At 44.9% G+C, this 16,884-nt stretch overlaps 1 protein-coding gene across 2 annotated transcripts in view; it reads left to right on the forward strand.

The window, feature by feature from the left end:
- MAPKAPK2 (MAPK activated protein kinase 2) overlaps positions 1 to 16,884 on the forward strand; it is an 84,715-nt gene that overhangs the window by 33,847 nt on the left and 33,984 nt on the right. For both annotated transcript variants that reach the window (XM_069756272.1, XM_069756273.1), the window contains exon 2: positions 7,415 to 7,554. In XM_069756272.1, coding sequence (XP_069612373.1) covers positions 7,415 to 7,554 — 140 coding nt within the window. The remainder of the gene's footprint in view (positions 1 to 7,414; positions 7,555 to 16,884) is intronic.

A 16,884-nucleotide genomic window follows, 5' to 3' on the forward strand; every position in this document is an offset into this window, starting at 1 on the left:
TCCGCAGGTGAAACCCAGTGCGTTTAACCTGCGGATTTTTCAAAAACCATGCGGAAAAATCTGCACACGACTTTGCAACGTGGGCACATAGCCTAAGGGTTCTTATTAGTGCAAATCATCCCGGGAGTTTAGCTTTGATGAAAAACCTTTTTGTTTTTTTCCTAGTTTATTCAAACGTTAAAAAATGACCCCATGCTTAGTACATACAGTGGATACAAGTCCACACATTCCTGTTGAAGTGCCAGGTTTTTGTCATCTTAAAAAAAAAAAAAAAAAAATCCTACCAAGAATAATAATTTCAGACCTTTCCCCACCTTTTTAATGTCACCTATAATCTGTACACTTCAATTAAAAAAACTAAACTTGAATATTTTTGTATAGGAAGAAATATAATAAAATGTGGTTGCATAAATATGCGCACCTTTAACCTAATACTTTATTGAAGTACCCTTCTTTTTGGGTAGAAGTCTATCAGTATGGCACATCTAGAATTGGTAATCTTTGTTCACTCTCCCTTGCAGTTGCGCTCCAAATCTCCTTTGTATAGCACCCTCTTAAGGTCGCAGATTTTCAATTGAACTCAAGTTTGGGTCCTGGATGGGCTATTCCAAAACTCTGATCTCCTTAGTGTTGTCATGCTGATCGGTGAAATTCCTCTTCATCAGATATTTGGAACTGTTTATAATTCCCTTGACCAGACCCACAGTTTGACATGCAGAAAAACTACTCCAAATAATAATGCTGCCTCTGCCATGCTTCACTGTGGGTATGGTGGTATTTTTGTGATGCCCCGTGTGGCCTTAACACAAAAAACATACCTTTGTTGTAATTATGGCCAAAAGGTTCTTGGTATCATCTGATCATAAAACGTTTTCTCATATGTCTTTGGCAGACTTCATGTAGGTTTTGGAAAAACATAGCCGGGCTGGATGTTTTTGTTGGTAAGCAAAGACTTGCATCTTGCTACCGTACCCAACAGATAAGACATATGAAGAATTTAAGAAAATGTCACATCCAGTAGTTTCAACAAATTCCTGCAGCAATTTTATGTTGGCAGCTTTCGAGACCAGTTTTGTTCTTGTCTTTTCATCAGTTTTTGAGGGACGTCTACAATGGGTTATTTGGGGGGTTAATCACTACATTACTATGTAGAATCACTATAAATTATGGCTAATTCTGATCACAAACACATTCTCAATGGTATGAGGGTCTTCACACTTATGCAGCCACAATATTTTAGTTTTATTAACCAGCCCTAAAAAAAAAGTTGGAAAAACTGATGTTTCTTCATATGGTGACAAACTTGGCATCTCAACTTTTTCTATCCATTGTACATTGCAATCCATTGCACATTAAAATCTCTGAGGCTTATCATTTATGGTAAGCCTGTGCTGTAGGAAGTTACTTCCTTGGGAATTTTAGCTGTTCGGAATACGTTAGTAATATTTTCTATTCTTCTGATTCCTCTTTCCTAAGCAGGTTATTTCCCAGGTCCTGGATCATTTGGTTTCTGTGTACATATATTATCAGCTGATTGCAGGGAATGTCCAGGATTGGACTGGTCATATCTTCTAGCTGATCTCCGCTCGTGTTCGTTCTCATTTACGAGATTACAGCTTTTTTATTTTAACGTTTTCCGTTGTGCTAATTTTTTTTTTTAGAATCCTTATCCATGGATGACTAATTGCCTGTGCTTACTCTAGTCCCGCTTGAACATTTCATTTTAATACGTCACTCTACATTTTCCATGACCTGACTGTTGATGAAATGTTTCCTTTCTCTGTTTTCTTTTCCCTCTCCTAAAATTGTAAAAAAAAAAAAAAAAAGCCTGTCAATTTTCTAGGCAGATTTATGTTTATTATTCAGTAGCAATAACCGTTAAACTTTGTTTGCCTAACCGGAATAATTGGCTTTGAAACATTTGCAATTCATGCCAAAAGGAACATACACAGAAAGCTAAAGAGATTAATATCTGCTTTATATAATGTGATTTAGAGGACCTGTCACCAGGTCAAGAGTGGCCAATTCTTGCTCCTATATTCTATCTGCTGCTCCCTTGAGTACTGTGATGCATGTTGTTTTGTGTTTTCGTTTTTTGTTTTTTGATCTGCGAGACAGTTTGACATACAGTCATTTTTATTTGGTGCTAGTAATTCTGGGTTTCACGAAGGGGATGTGGCTCCCAGGACTAAGGGGTCCAACCTGCCAGAATACGGATGAGCCAGTATGGTTTACATGGGTACCACAGCTCACCCCTAGAATTTTCCCAACCTGAGCTTGGTACTGGAGCTTGAACCTTTAATTCAGGGGTAGAGAGCCTCCGGCCCGCTGGCTGTTTACAACCCGTGGTGTCCTTTACTGCTGCCCCCATGCAGATTCTCAGAGACTTCAGTGCTAGGGCCAGCGGCCATGTGTTGCCGGCCACAGGCCATGAATTGCTCTTGAGACTGCAAATACAGAACGCTGTGGCGCATGCAGTTAAGACACTGACGTACTTTTGGAGTCGGCTCCGTTCTCCGGTCCCACCACCACCAACAACAGCTGCAATTGCACCAGTCCCTCCCAGGGGGGCTCTGTCTATGCCCCCATTTCCTCCCTGGGGGGGGGTCGTCTGTATGCCTCCAGCACCTCCCGTGTCCAGAACTTTCTGCTGCGAGATCTTTTGAAAATTCATCAGCGTTGACTTCAGACCTTGAAAACTTGAAAAGTAGTTGTGGGTAGTAACCTCATCAATACCTCCTGACATCGCACATCTCACCAAAGAGAAGCTGCTCCATCCTTCACATTAGGGGTGAGTTTGTCTGACCAAATATCATCACATGCTACATTGCAAATTGATAGTTTTTATGTCCCACAAATCTACTATATAATTGTCTAAGGGTCACTTCCATTTGTCTTTCTGTCTCTGTCTGTCTGTCACGGATATTCATTGGTCGCGGCCTCGGTCTGTCATGGAAATGCAAGTCGCTGATTGGTCTCGCCAGCTGCCTGTCATGGCTGCCGCGACCAATCAGCGACTGCCACAGTCCGATTAGTCCCTCCCTACTCCCTTGCAGTCAGTGCCCGGCGCCCGCTCTATACTCCCCGCAGTCAGTGCCCGGCGCCCGCTCCATACTCCCCTCCAGTCACCGCTCACACAGGATTAATGCCAGCGGTAACGGACCGCGTTATGCCGCGGATAACTCACTCCGTTACCGCCGCTATTAACCCTGTGTGACCAAGTTTTTACTATTGATGCTGCCTATGCAAAAAGGTCTAATGTTAAAAATAATAAAAAAAACAAAGAACCTGCTATCCTCACCTCCCGTAGTCCGACGATGCGCTCGCGCCTGCCGCCAGCTTCCATTCCCAGAGATGCATTGCGAAATTACCCAGAAGACTTAGCGGTCTCGCGAGACCGCTAAGTGATCTGGGTAATTTCTCAATGCATCCTGGGAACGAAAGATGGCCGCAGCCGCGCGCGCATTGCCAGAGGTTTGCTGGATCCCGCCGGGTGACTATATAACAATTTTTTATTTTAATACTTTTTTTTTTTAACAGGGATATGGTGCCCACACTGCTAAATACTATGTGGGCTGTGTTAGATACCGCGTGGCTGCTATATACTACCTGGCCAGTGTTAGATATCATGTGGGCTGTGTTCTATACTGCGTGGGCTGTGCTATATATTACGTGGCCAGTGTTATATACTGCGTGGGCTGCGTTGTATACTACATGGCTACTATATACTACGTGGGCAGTGTTATATACTACGTGGCTGTGTTCTATACTGCGTTCTACATACTACGTGGCCACTGTTAGATACTATGTGGGGGGCTGTGCTATATATTATGTGGCCAGTGTTACATACTACGTGGGCTGTGCTATATACTGTGGCTGCTATATACTGTGTGGCTGCTATATACTGTGGGCTGTTATATACTACGTGGGCTGTTATATACTGCGTGGCTGCTATATACTGTGGTGGCTGTTTTATATACTACGTGGGCTGTTATTTACTGAGTGGCCTATATTAACGCATCGGTATTCTACAATATGTATGTATATAGCAGCCACATGGTATACACCACAGGCCACGTAGTACTCCTATATACTATGTGGCTGCTATATACATACATACATATTCTAGAATACCCAATGTGTTAGAATCGGGCCACCATCTAGTGATGGTATAAATATCCAAATAGCCCCCGCCAGAATAAAGGTTCCCCACCTCTTCCTCCTTTTTAATTTAAACAAAATCCTGAAATTTAGCCTTTCACTCTGAGCACTGAACCTCGAAATGGGCTCAAACGTCCTGTTCTGGAGAGACCACTTTTCAGCACTTTATCGTTACAGACAGGAGTATGATCGTGTTATCTGTATATAAATAGCACAGGATTGTACAATAGATGTCACTGCACCCATCCCCCTCCTGTGCAATGACCTCTTCTTTGATCAAAGCATTCATACAAGTGTGTCATACAAGGCAGAGGTTTTTATTTGGATCAATATCCACTTTAGTTGCTCAGGCCGGCCATACGCTTTAGATCAGCGGTTCCCAACCTGTAGCTCAGGAGCCACATGTGGCTCGCAGCAGTCTCCCAGCTTGGTGCATTAGCTCCAGTTCTAGCAAACGGGTATTAAGAGCACATCTGAAAATGGTGAATTTTGTGAGCAGCCCTGCACAGATGAGCAGATCTGGATGCACATACACTGTGTGCAGAATTATTAGGCAAGTTGTATTTTGATCACATGATCCTTTTTATACATGTTTTCCTACTCCAAGCTGTTCAGGCTTGAGAGCCAACTACCAATTAAGTAAATCAGGTGATGTGCATCTCTGTAATGAGGAGGGGTGTTGTCTAATGACATCAAAACCCTATATAAGGTGTGCTTAATTATTAGGCAACTTCCTTTACTTTGGCAAAATGGGTCAGAAGAGAGATTTGATGGGCTCTGAAAAGTCCAAAATTGTGATATGTCTTGCAGAGGGATGGAGCAGTGTTGAAATTGCCAAAGTTTTGAAGCGTGATCACCGAACAATCAAGCGTTTCATGGCAAATAGCCAACAGGGTCGCAAGAAGCATGTTGGGCAAAAAAGGCGCAAAATAACTGCACATGAATGAGGAAAATCAAGCGTGAAGCTGCCAAGATGCCATTTGCCACCAGTTTTGCCATATTTCAGAGCTGCAACATTACTGGAGTAACAAAAATCACAAGGTGTGCGATACTCGGGGACATGGCCAAGGTAAGGAAGGCTGAAAAACGACCACCTTTGAACAAGAAACATAAGATATTTCTTGGCCCAGTCTTGACGTTTTATCTTAAGACTGACTTTTCAAAGGTTTTATGGACTGATGAAATGAGAGTGACTCTTGATGGGTCAGATGGATGGGCCAGAGGCTGGATCAGTAAAAGGCAGAGAGCTCCACTCCGACTCAGGCGCCAGCAAGGTGGAGGTGGGGTACTGGTATGGGCTGGTATCATCAAAGATGAACTTGTGGGACCTTTTCAGGTTGAGGATACAGTGAAGCTCAACTCCCAGACCTACTGCCAGTTTCAGGAAGACAACTTCTTCAAGTAGTGGTACAGGAAGAAGTCAGTATCGTTCAAGAAAAACATGATTTTTATGCAGGACAATGCTCCATCACATGCCTCCAGCTACTCCACAGCGTGGCTGGCCAGTAAAGGTCTCAAAGAAGAAAAAATAATGACATGGCTCCCTTGTTCACCTGATCTGAACCCCATAGAGAACCTGTGGTCCCTCATAAAATGTGAGATCTACAGGGAGGGAAAACAGTCCACCTCTCGGAACAGTGTCTGGGAGGCTGTGGTGGCTGCTGCAGGCAATGTTGGTTGTAAACAGATCAAGCAACTGACAGAATCTATAGATGGAAGGCTGTTGAATGTCATCATAAAGAAAGGTGGCTATATTGGTCACTAATTTTGGGGGGTTTTGTTTTTGCATGTCAGAAATGTTTATTTCTAAATTTTGTGCAGTTATATTGGTTTACTTGGTGAAAATAAACAAGTGAGATGGGAATATATTTGGTTTTTTATTAAGTTGCCTAATAATTCTGCACAGTAATAGTTACCTGCACAAACAGATATATCCTCCTAAGATAGCCAAATCTAAAAATAAAACCACTCCAACTTCCAAAAGTATTAAGGTTTGATGTTTGCGTCTTTTGGGTTGATTGAGAACATAGTTGTTGATCAATAATAAAAATAATCCTCTAAAATACAACTTGCCTGATAATTCTGCACACAGTGTATACTGGTCTTAGGGGTTTAGAGATGATGTAAGTATGGTACGCTGGAGACAAGATGATACCACCCGTCAGAGGAGGTGTTGGAAGCTGGATGTGACAGTGTCTTGGGAGTGCTTTATAGGAGAACACTGAATGGGGGGTATTGTAGGAACCCCTGGATCTTTGTATACTGCGTTAGGGTGATTGATTTTTGTGGAAAAGCTTTAGTTACCATTATGCCTGTAATGTGGGCTTTGGTTGCCACTAATGTGAGGGGGGCGGGAGCTGAATGTGGCTCACGACCCTCTCAGCTGAATGTGGCTCTGAAGGTCAGGAACGTTGGGGACCTCTGCTTTAGATGGCCGTCAGCGTATCTCAGGAAGAACCGTGCAATCAGTCCGATATCTGACCTGCATGATCGACATCTCTCCCAACCATCAGTTCACCGGCGCCCCACTACTCATTAGACTGACCGCCAAACCCATTGATTTCAGGGCTTTAGCTGACATTTGTCTGTGTATGGGGGCCTTAAAAAGTTCCATAGAGCATGGGGGCTTTCTCTCTCGGCCCATTGACGCTCTTAGATTGTGGCAATGAAAAAAGAAAAACGTTACAGAAGTCTGAAGTCTTTAAAAAAAAAAAAAAAAAAAGATCCACCACCAGGAAAAGATATAAACTAGCGGTTGTAAATGCGCTCATTAACTGGTATGTACAACCACTAGTTAATGTACTATACCTGGTGGCGGATTATCTTTTAAAGGCCTAAAACCCTCTTTTTGGGGGAGGAGGTCTTATGTAATGAGTAGAAATGTCATCAAAATTTCTCCTATATTCACATGTTTCTGCCGATCAGAAGTTGCCATTAATTTTTATTAGAACAAATGTATCTTCTTTGTAAATGTATGACTTTGTGTTAGTCCTTGAAATCCGCCTGTAATGTCTTGAGTTTGCTTTTCCGATTTAGTAATGCTGAGTGCAGCTAAACAGCATTACTACTGACCTCCAATTTCCATGGTTGGACTCGTCTTCTTTTCCACTCGCGGTCATTAAATGCTTCTGGATTTATCGTCTCATGTTTCCAATGGTCTGAACCTTATTGCAAACATTTTTTTGATGTGACTGGTTCATCTTAACACCCAATTGTCACACATTCCTAGAATCCCTTTCTTCTCTCCCCATAGATGCTGCAGGATTGTCCCAAGGCACGAAGAGAAGTGGATCTGCACTGGAGGGCGTCTCAGTGTGCGCACATTGTCAAAATTATAGACGTGTATGAGAACCTCTACCAGTCCCGAAAATGCCTACTTATTATAATGGAGTGGTGAGTGTGGCTTGGTTATTTTAGTTATATATTTTTCTTTCTACATATTATTTGACATTTATTTTTTCTTGGAGCAACATATTACACCCAAATGTATGCAAAAAAGAAACATGAGTGAAGGGGCGACCCGCCTTTACCCACATGTCAGGGCATGCTTAAGGCTATGTTCACACATAGCGTCAGGTCCCTGCGGGTTCTCCCGCAGCGGATTTGATAAATCTGCAGGGCAAACCCGCTGCGGTTATCCCTGCAGATTTATCGCGGTTTGTCCTGCGGGTTCCGCTGCGGGATTTTACTCCTACTATTGATGCTGCATATGCAGCAATATGCAGCATCAATAGTTATGTTAAAAATAATAATGGTATACTCGCCCTCTGACGTCCCGATCTCCTCGGCGCTGCACGCGGCGGTCCGGTTCCAAAGATGCTGTGCGAGAAGGACCTTCGTGATGTCAGTCATGTGACCGCTATGTCACCGCAGGTCCTGGTCGCATAGCAAACTTGAGACCGGACGGCCGCGTGCAGCGCTGAGAGGTGAGTATAGCTTATTTTTTATTTTAATTCTTTTTTTTTTTTTTAACCACAAAATATGGTTCCCGGGGCCTGGAGGAGAGTCTCCTCTCCACCCCGGGTACCACCCGCACATTAGCCGCTTACTTCGCGCATGGTGGGCACAGCCCCATGCGGGAAGTAAGCGGATCAATGCATTCCTATGGGTGCAGAATCGCTGCGATTCTGCACAAAGAAGTGACATGCTGCGGGTTGTAAACCGCTGCGTTCCCGCGCGGTTTTTCCCGCAGCATGTGCACAGCAGTTTGCGGTTTCCATAGGGTTTACAGGTTACTGTAAACGCTATGGAAACTGCTGCGGATCCGCAGCTGCAAAATCGCCGCGGTTCCGCGGTAAAAACCGCAAAGTGTGAACATGGCCTAAAAGAGGCAAAGCAGAAAAGCTGTAATAGTCCTAGGAGCAGGGGCGGCAGCCCAATAATATACTTGCAGCCGGGGAGGCAAATTCCCTCTGTCTTTAGGTCTAACTGATATGTGGGTGGTTATTTCTTATAAATGATTACTGGTGTTCCATAAAAAAGGGTCCGTTTCCACGAACTGACTGACGGGACTATATGACTACCGGTAGATCTTTGATTGGCGTCCTTTAATAACTGCTCTTCAGAAGTGACCCTAATGATCTGTCTGTAAGAAATCGTTCAGTGCATATAGGCTGACGTTCTCGGCAGCACAAGTCCTGTTTACACAAGATAATGTGCTGCTGAATGATTTTTTTTTTTAAGTTTGCTTAAAAATCATTTCATGGAAGCCTATTTACACTGCTAAATAGTGATGAACGAATGTGCTCTGTTATCTGAACATGTCTCGTGTGCTAACGGAGTTTCTTCTGCGTGCTCGAAAAATGTTTGAGTTCACGTGGCTGTTAGGCAGTCCATGCTTGTGTTGCAGCTGTCTAACAGCCGCGAGACATTGAGGCGCTGGGACTCTTGCTAAAGACACTCGTTTAGCACCCGAGCATGCTCGGATAACACCTTATCAGAGCACGTTCGTTCATCACTAGTACTAAAGTATCGTAAAATGAGCATTTCAAGGGAATACTTCTTCATAATCTCTAACGCCTAGCAAAGGGGGATTAGGGACATCACGGTCTTCCTCTATTAGAGGTTGGGATGGGTTTTGAGACTGCCATTTATATTTGTGCTATTGTGGTATAGTTACGACGGTTTCTCCTAGCCGTGCTTCTTCGAGGAGTATTATAGGGCTGGCCATCTTACTCAACCAAAAGTTAGTTTGGCATTTAAAGAAAATTAATAATTTGTTTTCTTAACTGAGAATATAGTATTACATAACCTCTTTTCCCATACTAAAGGCAATCTGATCCATATGGATGTGCTCTGTAAAGTAATCTGTAGGTTGGCATCTTTAGGATCATGCTGTTTTTTAAATGACTAGTCAGCATAGATGGCAAAACCATCGAGTGAATGCAGTTTTTTTTTTTTTTTTTTATCATGTACCCAAAAGCAGAATAGAAAGTGATTAAAACGTTTACCCCCAGAAAATGGTATCCCTAAAAACTGCAGCTTGTCTAGCGAAAAAATGCTCTTGTGATGCTTCCTCAACAAGGAACACGGTGTTGAAAAAATATGTTCCGTTCTCAAGGCTCAAAAGATAAGAGCGTTGACTATGAGGGATTACTATTAAAAAAAAAAAAAATCCTTTGTTGAACAGTCGGTTGTCAATGGGATTCCTGAAATAATGGAGCACAGCGGCTTTATACGTTCACTTTAGAGTAGCCATCACTTGTATTTTTATATCAGAAATCATGCACATGAAAATAAGAAACTTTGTACTATATCTTATAAGAAATATTTGCTTGTTTCTCCTCCTGAACTGATTTTTAATTTTCAAAATGTTCAATTCACAGTTAAAATCTGTATTCAGTGAAGACAGATTTCCATTACCGGGTTAAGAGACGGCCGTTCTTACACTCGGTCTTCACCGAGAAAAGATTTTACCTGTGAATTCGGAATTGTGAAAATTAATGATCAATCCAGGAGAAAGAAGATTTCTCTGATAAGATAAATTACAAAGTTTCTTATTTGCATGTGTACTATTGGTTTATGAAATGAAAATGTAAATAACGATTATACTTAATATTGAGGAAACCTGATAGTGCTGTGGTGTTGGAGCCAACCGAGGAGCATACTTTATGGTATTGGTATCATACCTTCAGGCTGACATTGCAATATCCATAGCCATTGAGAGAAAGGGGGCCGGTTGCCCAGATTTCGCACTAGCTGCACTCACTTTTAAACACTACAGTTTCCTGTGAACCTAACCTCATAATTTAAGTTAAAATATAGAAGGCTATTTTTTTTTTTTACTTTTAACCCCTTCCCGACCTGTGACACAGCGTATGCGTCATGAAAGTCGGTGCCAATCCGACCTGTGACGCATATGCTGTGTCACAGAAAGATCGCGTCCCTGCAGGCCGGGTGAAAGGGTTAACTCCCATTTCACCCGATCTGCAGGGACAGGGGGAGTGGTAGTTTAGCCCAGGGGGGGTGGCTTCACCCCCTCGTGGCTACGATCGCTCTGATTGGCTGTTGAAAGTGAAACTGCCAATCAGAGCGATTTGTAATATTTCACCTAAAAAAATGGTGAAATATTACAATCCAGCCATGGCCGATGCTGCAATATCATCGGCCATGGCTGGAAATACTAATGTGCCCCCACCCCACCCCACCGATCGCCCCCCCAGCACCCCGATCTGTGGCCCGCTCCCCTCCGTCCTGTGCTCCGCTCCCCCGTCCTCCTGCCCGCTCCCCCCGTGCTCCAATCACACCCCCCCGTGCTCCAATCAAACCCCCCCGCACTCCGATCCCCCCCGTGCTCCGAACCACCCCCCCTGCACACCGATCCACCCGCCCGCACACCGATCACTCTCCCCCATGCTCCGATCCCTCCCCCCCCGTGCTCCGACGCCCCCCCCGTGCCCTGATCTCCCCCCCCCCCCCTGTGCCCTGATCTCCCCCCCTTATACTTACCGATCCTGGCGGGGTCCCGTCCGTCTTCTTCCCCGAGCGCCGCCATGTTCCAAAATGGCGGGCGCATGCGCAGTGCGCCCGCCGAATCTGCCGGCCGGCAGATTCGTTCCAATGTGAATTTTGATCACTGTGATATAATCTATCACAGTGGTCAAAATAAAAAAACAGTAAATGACCCCCCCCATTTGTCCCCCATAGATAGGGACAATAATAAAATAAAGAATTTTTTTTTTTTTTTTCACTAAGGTTGGAGTTAGAACTAGGGTTAGGGGTAGGGTTAGGGTTAGGGCTAGGGTTAGGGTTTCGGTATGTGCACACGTATTCTGGTCCTCTGCGGATTTTTCCGCAGCGGATTTGATAAATCCGCAGTGCTAAACCGCTGCGGATTTATGGCAGATTTACCGCGGTTTTTCTGCGCATTTCACTGCGGTTTTACAACTGCGATTTTCTATTGGAGCAGTTGTAAAACCGCTGTGGAATCCGCAGAAAGAAGTGACATGCTGCGGAATGTAAACCGCTGCGTTTCCGTGCAGTTTTTCCGCAGCATGTGTACAGCGATTTTTGTTTCCCATAGGTTTACATTGAAATGTAAACTCATGGGAAACTGCTGCGGATCCGCAGCGTTTTCCGAAGCGTGTGCACATACCTTTAGAATTAGGCTATGTGCACACGGTGCGGATTTGGCTGCGGATCCGCAGCGGATTGGCCGCTGCGGATCCGCAGCAGTGTTCCATCAGGTTTACAGTACCATGTAAACCTATGGAAAACCAAATCCGCTGTGCCCATGGTGCGGAAAATACCGCACGGAAACGCTGCGTTGTATTTTCCGCAGCATGTCAATTCTTTGTGCGGATTCCGCAGCGTTTTACACCTATTCCTCAATAGGAATCCGCAGGTGAAATCCGCAGTAAATCCGCAGGTAAAACGCAGTGCCTTTTACCCGCGGATTTTTCAAAAATGGTGCGGAAAAATCTCACACGAATCCGCAACGTGGGTACATAGCCTTAGGGTTAGGGTTGGGTTGGAATTAGGGTTGTGGTTAGGGTTAGGGGTGTGTTGGGGTTAGGGTTGTGGTTAGGGGTGTGTTGCGGTTAGGGTTGTGGTTAGGGTTACGGCTACAGTTGGGATAAGGGTTAGGGGTGTGTTGGCGTTAGAATTGAGGGGTTTCCACTGTTTAGGCACATCAGGGGGTCTCCAAACGCAACATAGAACCAAAAGAAAAAGAAGCTGCTCAATAGAATGCACACCCAAGGCTAATAAAACACAATCATGAATAATAACACAAGAATTTTATTGGCAAACAACAACTTCAAAAACATAATTAAAAACAACGGTACTGAATACATATGGTCCACATGTAGATATAACATATACAGTCCATATATCCATAATAACAATAGTCTGCAAACCTCAATATAAATAATGATAAACGTAACCCTCTGGCTCATGGAGCTGAATGCAAAACATGGGTAACTCTACACGGCCTAATGATAGACAGAGGCACCTACTGAACCTAGGGAGTAACCCCTCAGACATAATGGCACAAGATGCAATGTTGAAAAACCATCATAAGGCCCAGAGGCACCTTATGCCCCTAATAAGGCGGCCAAGTGTAACATACCCACGTAGCCAAAGTGAGAGGGGGAGACAGACCGTCCCCAAGAGCAGACCCGTATGGACCAAAGCGATGCAGCCCAACGCGTATCGCCCTGCTACAGAGGGCTTCGTCAGGGGAAGGTATTGTCCGCCAAATGCCCCCTGCTTAAATAGTGTACAAACGACCCACCTGATATGAAGCCGGTGAGCAAAATGCCGGCGAAACCGGAAGTCCGGCGCTAAGAAGAAACGCCCACAGCCAGAGAGGCAGAGACGCAGAACCGACACGCCTCCCCATTGGAATAAACAGTGCGCAGGCGCGAGCTGCCTGCCTGAAGGAGCAACGCTCCAAGATTACCGGCCATGTATCTGGCCGACACAGAACAGACCCAGCCATGTAGGGTACAGAAAGACAAGATCGCCGCAGTACGCCAGGTGGAATCAACTGAATGTACACCCTCCCAAAGACCGGACCCACCCCAATAGGTGGCGCAATGCCAAATCCCGCATATGTACTGCCGTCATGATATGGCAGAGTGCACCCTAGAAGACCCCATTTGTGTGCTGCATAGAAGGCACTAGAGAATGCGCCTACCTAAATAAATAAATAAATAAATGAATAAATGTATAAAATAGGCGCGAAACCCCCTCCATGAAGCCCAGACAATAGGTGAAGCCACCCTTAGTACAGGGAAAGCCACCAAATCGACGGTCAAAATGTATCAAGCCATATAATAGTGGCCAACCGAAGGGCTTAACATGAAGAGGGCCATAAAAAGAGGTCCACCACAAGTGCCTATAGGCAATCATATCACCATACTCTGACATCCATACGGCAGACAGGCACACCATATCACCACTCACCCCCGGGGGCGGACCACCATTCATATAATACAACACAAAAGAATTCAGGAACCAGAAATATCATAATAAATTAGACAAGGCATGTGAACAGTTTTATTAATATATAACATACTATCAAGATATTATAACATAAAAATGTATCCAAATTACACAAGGCCCCAAATAGGGCCTAAATAGGACTTAAGGAGATCATAAGGCCCTAAAATCAGTGTGCTAGAATAGGGCTAACCCTGTGATATTCCCAATGGAGATCTCGCAGAAAAACTGCATGGTAGCTAATCAAAAAGAGGGGTGGGGAAGGGAAAGGAGAGGGGGGGAAAGAAGGGGAAGGAAGGGGAGAGGAAATAGAAAAAGGTAGCAAACGCCTAATAACATATATACAAACCGCCCCATGAGCCATGAGAGGGTGATGCAATAAACCCGAAATGGTAAGTCAGCCCCAACCCCAAAAGGAAGGGGACCATATGCAAGAAGATCATATACCATAAAGTCCATTAATCAAAAACAGGGGATCAGACAACCTGATCGAAGGAGAGACCAAATATCCCAGCCTCCACACAAGTAGGTCCGAAGGAATCCCGACCAATGAGAACAGCTGATCACCAAACACATCAGATAAGTGAATCCCGCGAAAAGGAATGCAGTCACTAGACGTAATGGAAAAACGAATCCAGGTGTTTCCTTCCAGATGTGTATATAGAACTGCTGAGGATCCCGGAGTATCACCTAGAACGGAGCAGGGAAAAGAAAGAAAAAAAAGAAAAGAAGGGGTAAATTAACCCAAAAAGCCAGTAAAAAGCAGCTCTTCATTAAGCCCCCCAGGAGCCACTGATCCCAAATGGAAAATCCAGCGGGCCTCAGCCCTGAGGAGCTGGGGTTTGATGGGACCACCCCTGTTATTGCAATGAATTCTCTCAAGACCTATAATCTGCGTGTTAGAAGTCCGCCCAGCATGATGGGTCAGGAAATGGGACGCTACTGGAGTAAGTATCCTGCCCTTAGCCAGGTCACTAGAAGCCACGTGGATAGTTGAAAAATGCTTCTGCATCCTGCGTCGTAATTCCTGTGTGGTTTGACCCACATACACAAGACGACATGGACATATAAGGGCATAAATCACACATGAGGTCTTACAGTTTATATAAGAGCGCAATTTATGGCGTCTGTCGTCACGGGGATTGATGAAAAAATCCCTAGTCATAGTCATGTGGGAACAAATATTGCAATCTCCACAGGCAAAAGAGCCATGAAGTCTAATACCCTGACCTATCCGAGTTGTTTGTCTAACATAATGGCTCCTGGTAAGGAGGTCCCTAAAATTCGGGGCCCTTCTAGCAGTTATCATGGGACGATCACCCACAATAGTTGATGTACTGAGGTCCGTAGTCAGGATCCCCCAGTGTTTGCGCAGGATACTGCCGAGACCATCCCAATTGTTATTAAAGGTTGTAATAAACCTGGTCTTGTTATCACCCACCTTGGTCCTTGATTCCAGCAGCAAATCCTGCGTCTGAGTTCTGGCCCGCTGATAGGCTCTAGCAATACTTCTGTGGGGATAATGCCGGGCCTTGAATCGGTGAGTGAGCTCCCTGGCCTCTTCTTGAAAATCCAAGTCATTGGTACAGTTCCTCCTGGCCCGAAGGAACTGGCCCATAGGGACCCCCATTCGAGTGTGAAGCGGATGGAAACTCCTAAAATCAAGTAGGCTATTAGTAGCCGTAGGCTTCCGAAACAGCTTAGTAAAAATCGATCCGTTATCCAGCGTAATCTCCAGATCCAAAAACGTCACTGTGGACAATGACATGGTATATGTAAGAAGAATGTGATGAGTATTACTGTTCAAAAACTCTATAAATTGGCAACATTCTTCTTGAGACCCCGTCCAAATAAAGAGCAGGTCATCAATATACCTTGACCAATGACAAACCTTGTCCCTGAAGGTTATGGATGGAAACACCTGGGTAGCCTCCCACCACCCTAGAAACAAGTTTGCTAGGGCGGGCGCGCATCTCGCACCCATGGCCACCCCAGAAACCTGTAAATAATAGGCCCTATCAAACAAAAAATAGTTATGCCTAAGTATAAAATCCAACAGGTCTACTACCAGGGAGTCATGCATACGGTCTGAGTGATTAAGTTGGTCCAGAAAAAACAGAACCGCCAGGATGCCGTCCTCGTGACCGATGTTGGAGTATAAAGACTCCACATCACAGGTCACAAGCCAGGCCCCCGGCGGCACGGTCAAACCCCGACAGATGTGAATAAAGTGGGCTGAATCCTTAACAAAAGAGGGGAGTGTCTTCACTAAGGGCTGTAAAAAGAAGTCAACATAGACGCAAGCCTTTTCACACAAGCTACCAATGCAGGCCACTATGGGCCTGCCCGGAGGTTTATGCAAGCATTTATGTACTTTAGGTAGTAAATAGAAGGTCGCTGTCACTGGGCAATCAACCCACAGAAACTTATACTCATGGTGGTCAATGATGCCCAAGTCCTTGGCCCTGTCAAGAAGACGCCTGAATCTCAAAGCAAAAGTCTCAGTGGGATCGGAAGGCAATTTCCTATAGAATCTGCAGTCACCCAACTGGCGCTGCGCCTCTTCCAAATAGAGGGAATGTGGCCAAAGAACCACATTACCCCCTTTATCCGCCTCTTTGATCAGGAATGTGGTGTTTTGGCGCAAACTTGTAAGGGCCCTCTGTTCTTCCCTACTCAAATTATTGGGAACTAATGCCCGAGGGGAGAGATTCATAATATCCCTTTTTACCAATTCGAAAAACACTCGAATGGCGGGCACCAACGAAAAGGGGGGTGTGACAGTAGACCGGTTTCTGTGAGGAAAGCGATTCCTACCTGTGCCGACCTCATTCTCCTGAAGCAGTTGAATCAAATCCTGAAATATTTGTTGGTCCGTGTGATCAGGACTATTAGCCAGATGGGGCCGACTGTGCAGTACCCGAAGAACGAGCTTCCTACAGAAGAGATATAAATCCTTAACAAGGGTAAATTTGTCAGCACATTGCATTGGTGAAAAAGTCAGCCCCCTTTGTAGAACAGAGAGTTCAGAAGGAGACAATACAGAGTCAGAGAGGTTAATAACCTGCAAGACGTTACCTGATGCGTGAGTCCCCATTGAATCCGCTTCCAACGAAGACGGAGCTAATATTTGCGGTGATTCCGATACTGTCTCTGTGTTGGCGGTGGACGCCCCCCGAACCGAGTGGTCCGTGTGGGTGCCGCCACGGCGCCTACGACCTCTTCGGACCCGGCGTCTGGCTCGCTCTCTGCTGAAGATAAAAAATCACTGCCAGAAGT

This window comes from Ranitomeya imitator, chromosome 3, assembly GCF_032444005.1.
Source record: "Ranitomeya imitator isolate aRanImi1 chromosome 3, aRanImi1.pri, whole genome shotgun sequence".
Lineage (NCBI taxonomy): Eukaryota > Metazoa > Chordata > Amphibia > Anura > Dendrobatidae > Ranitomeya > Ranitomeya imitator.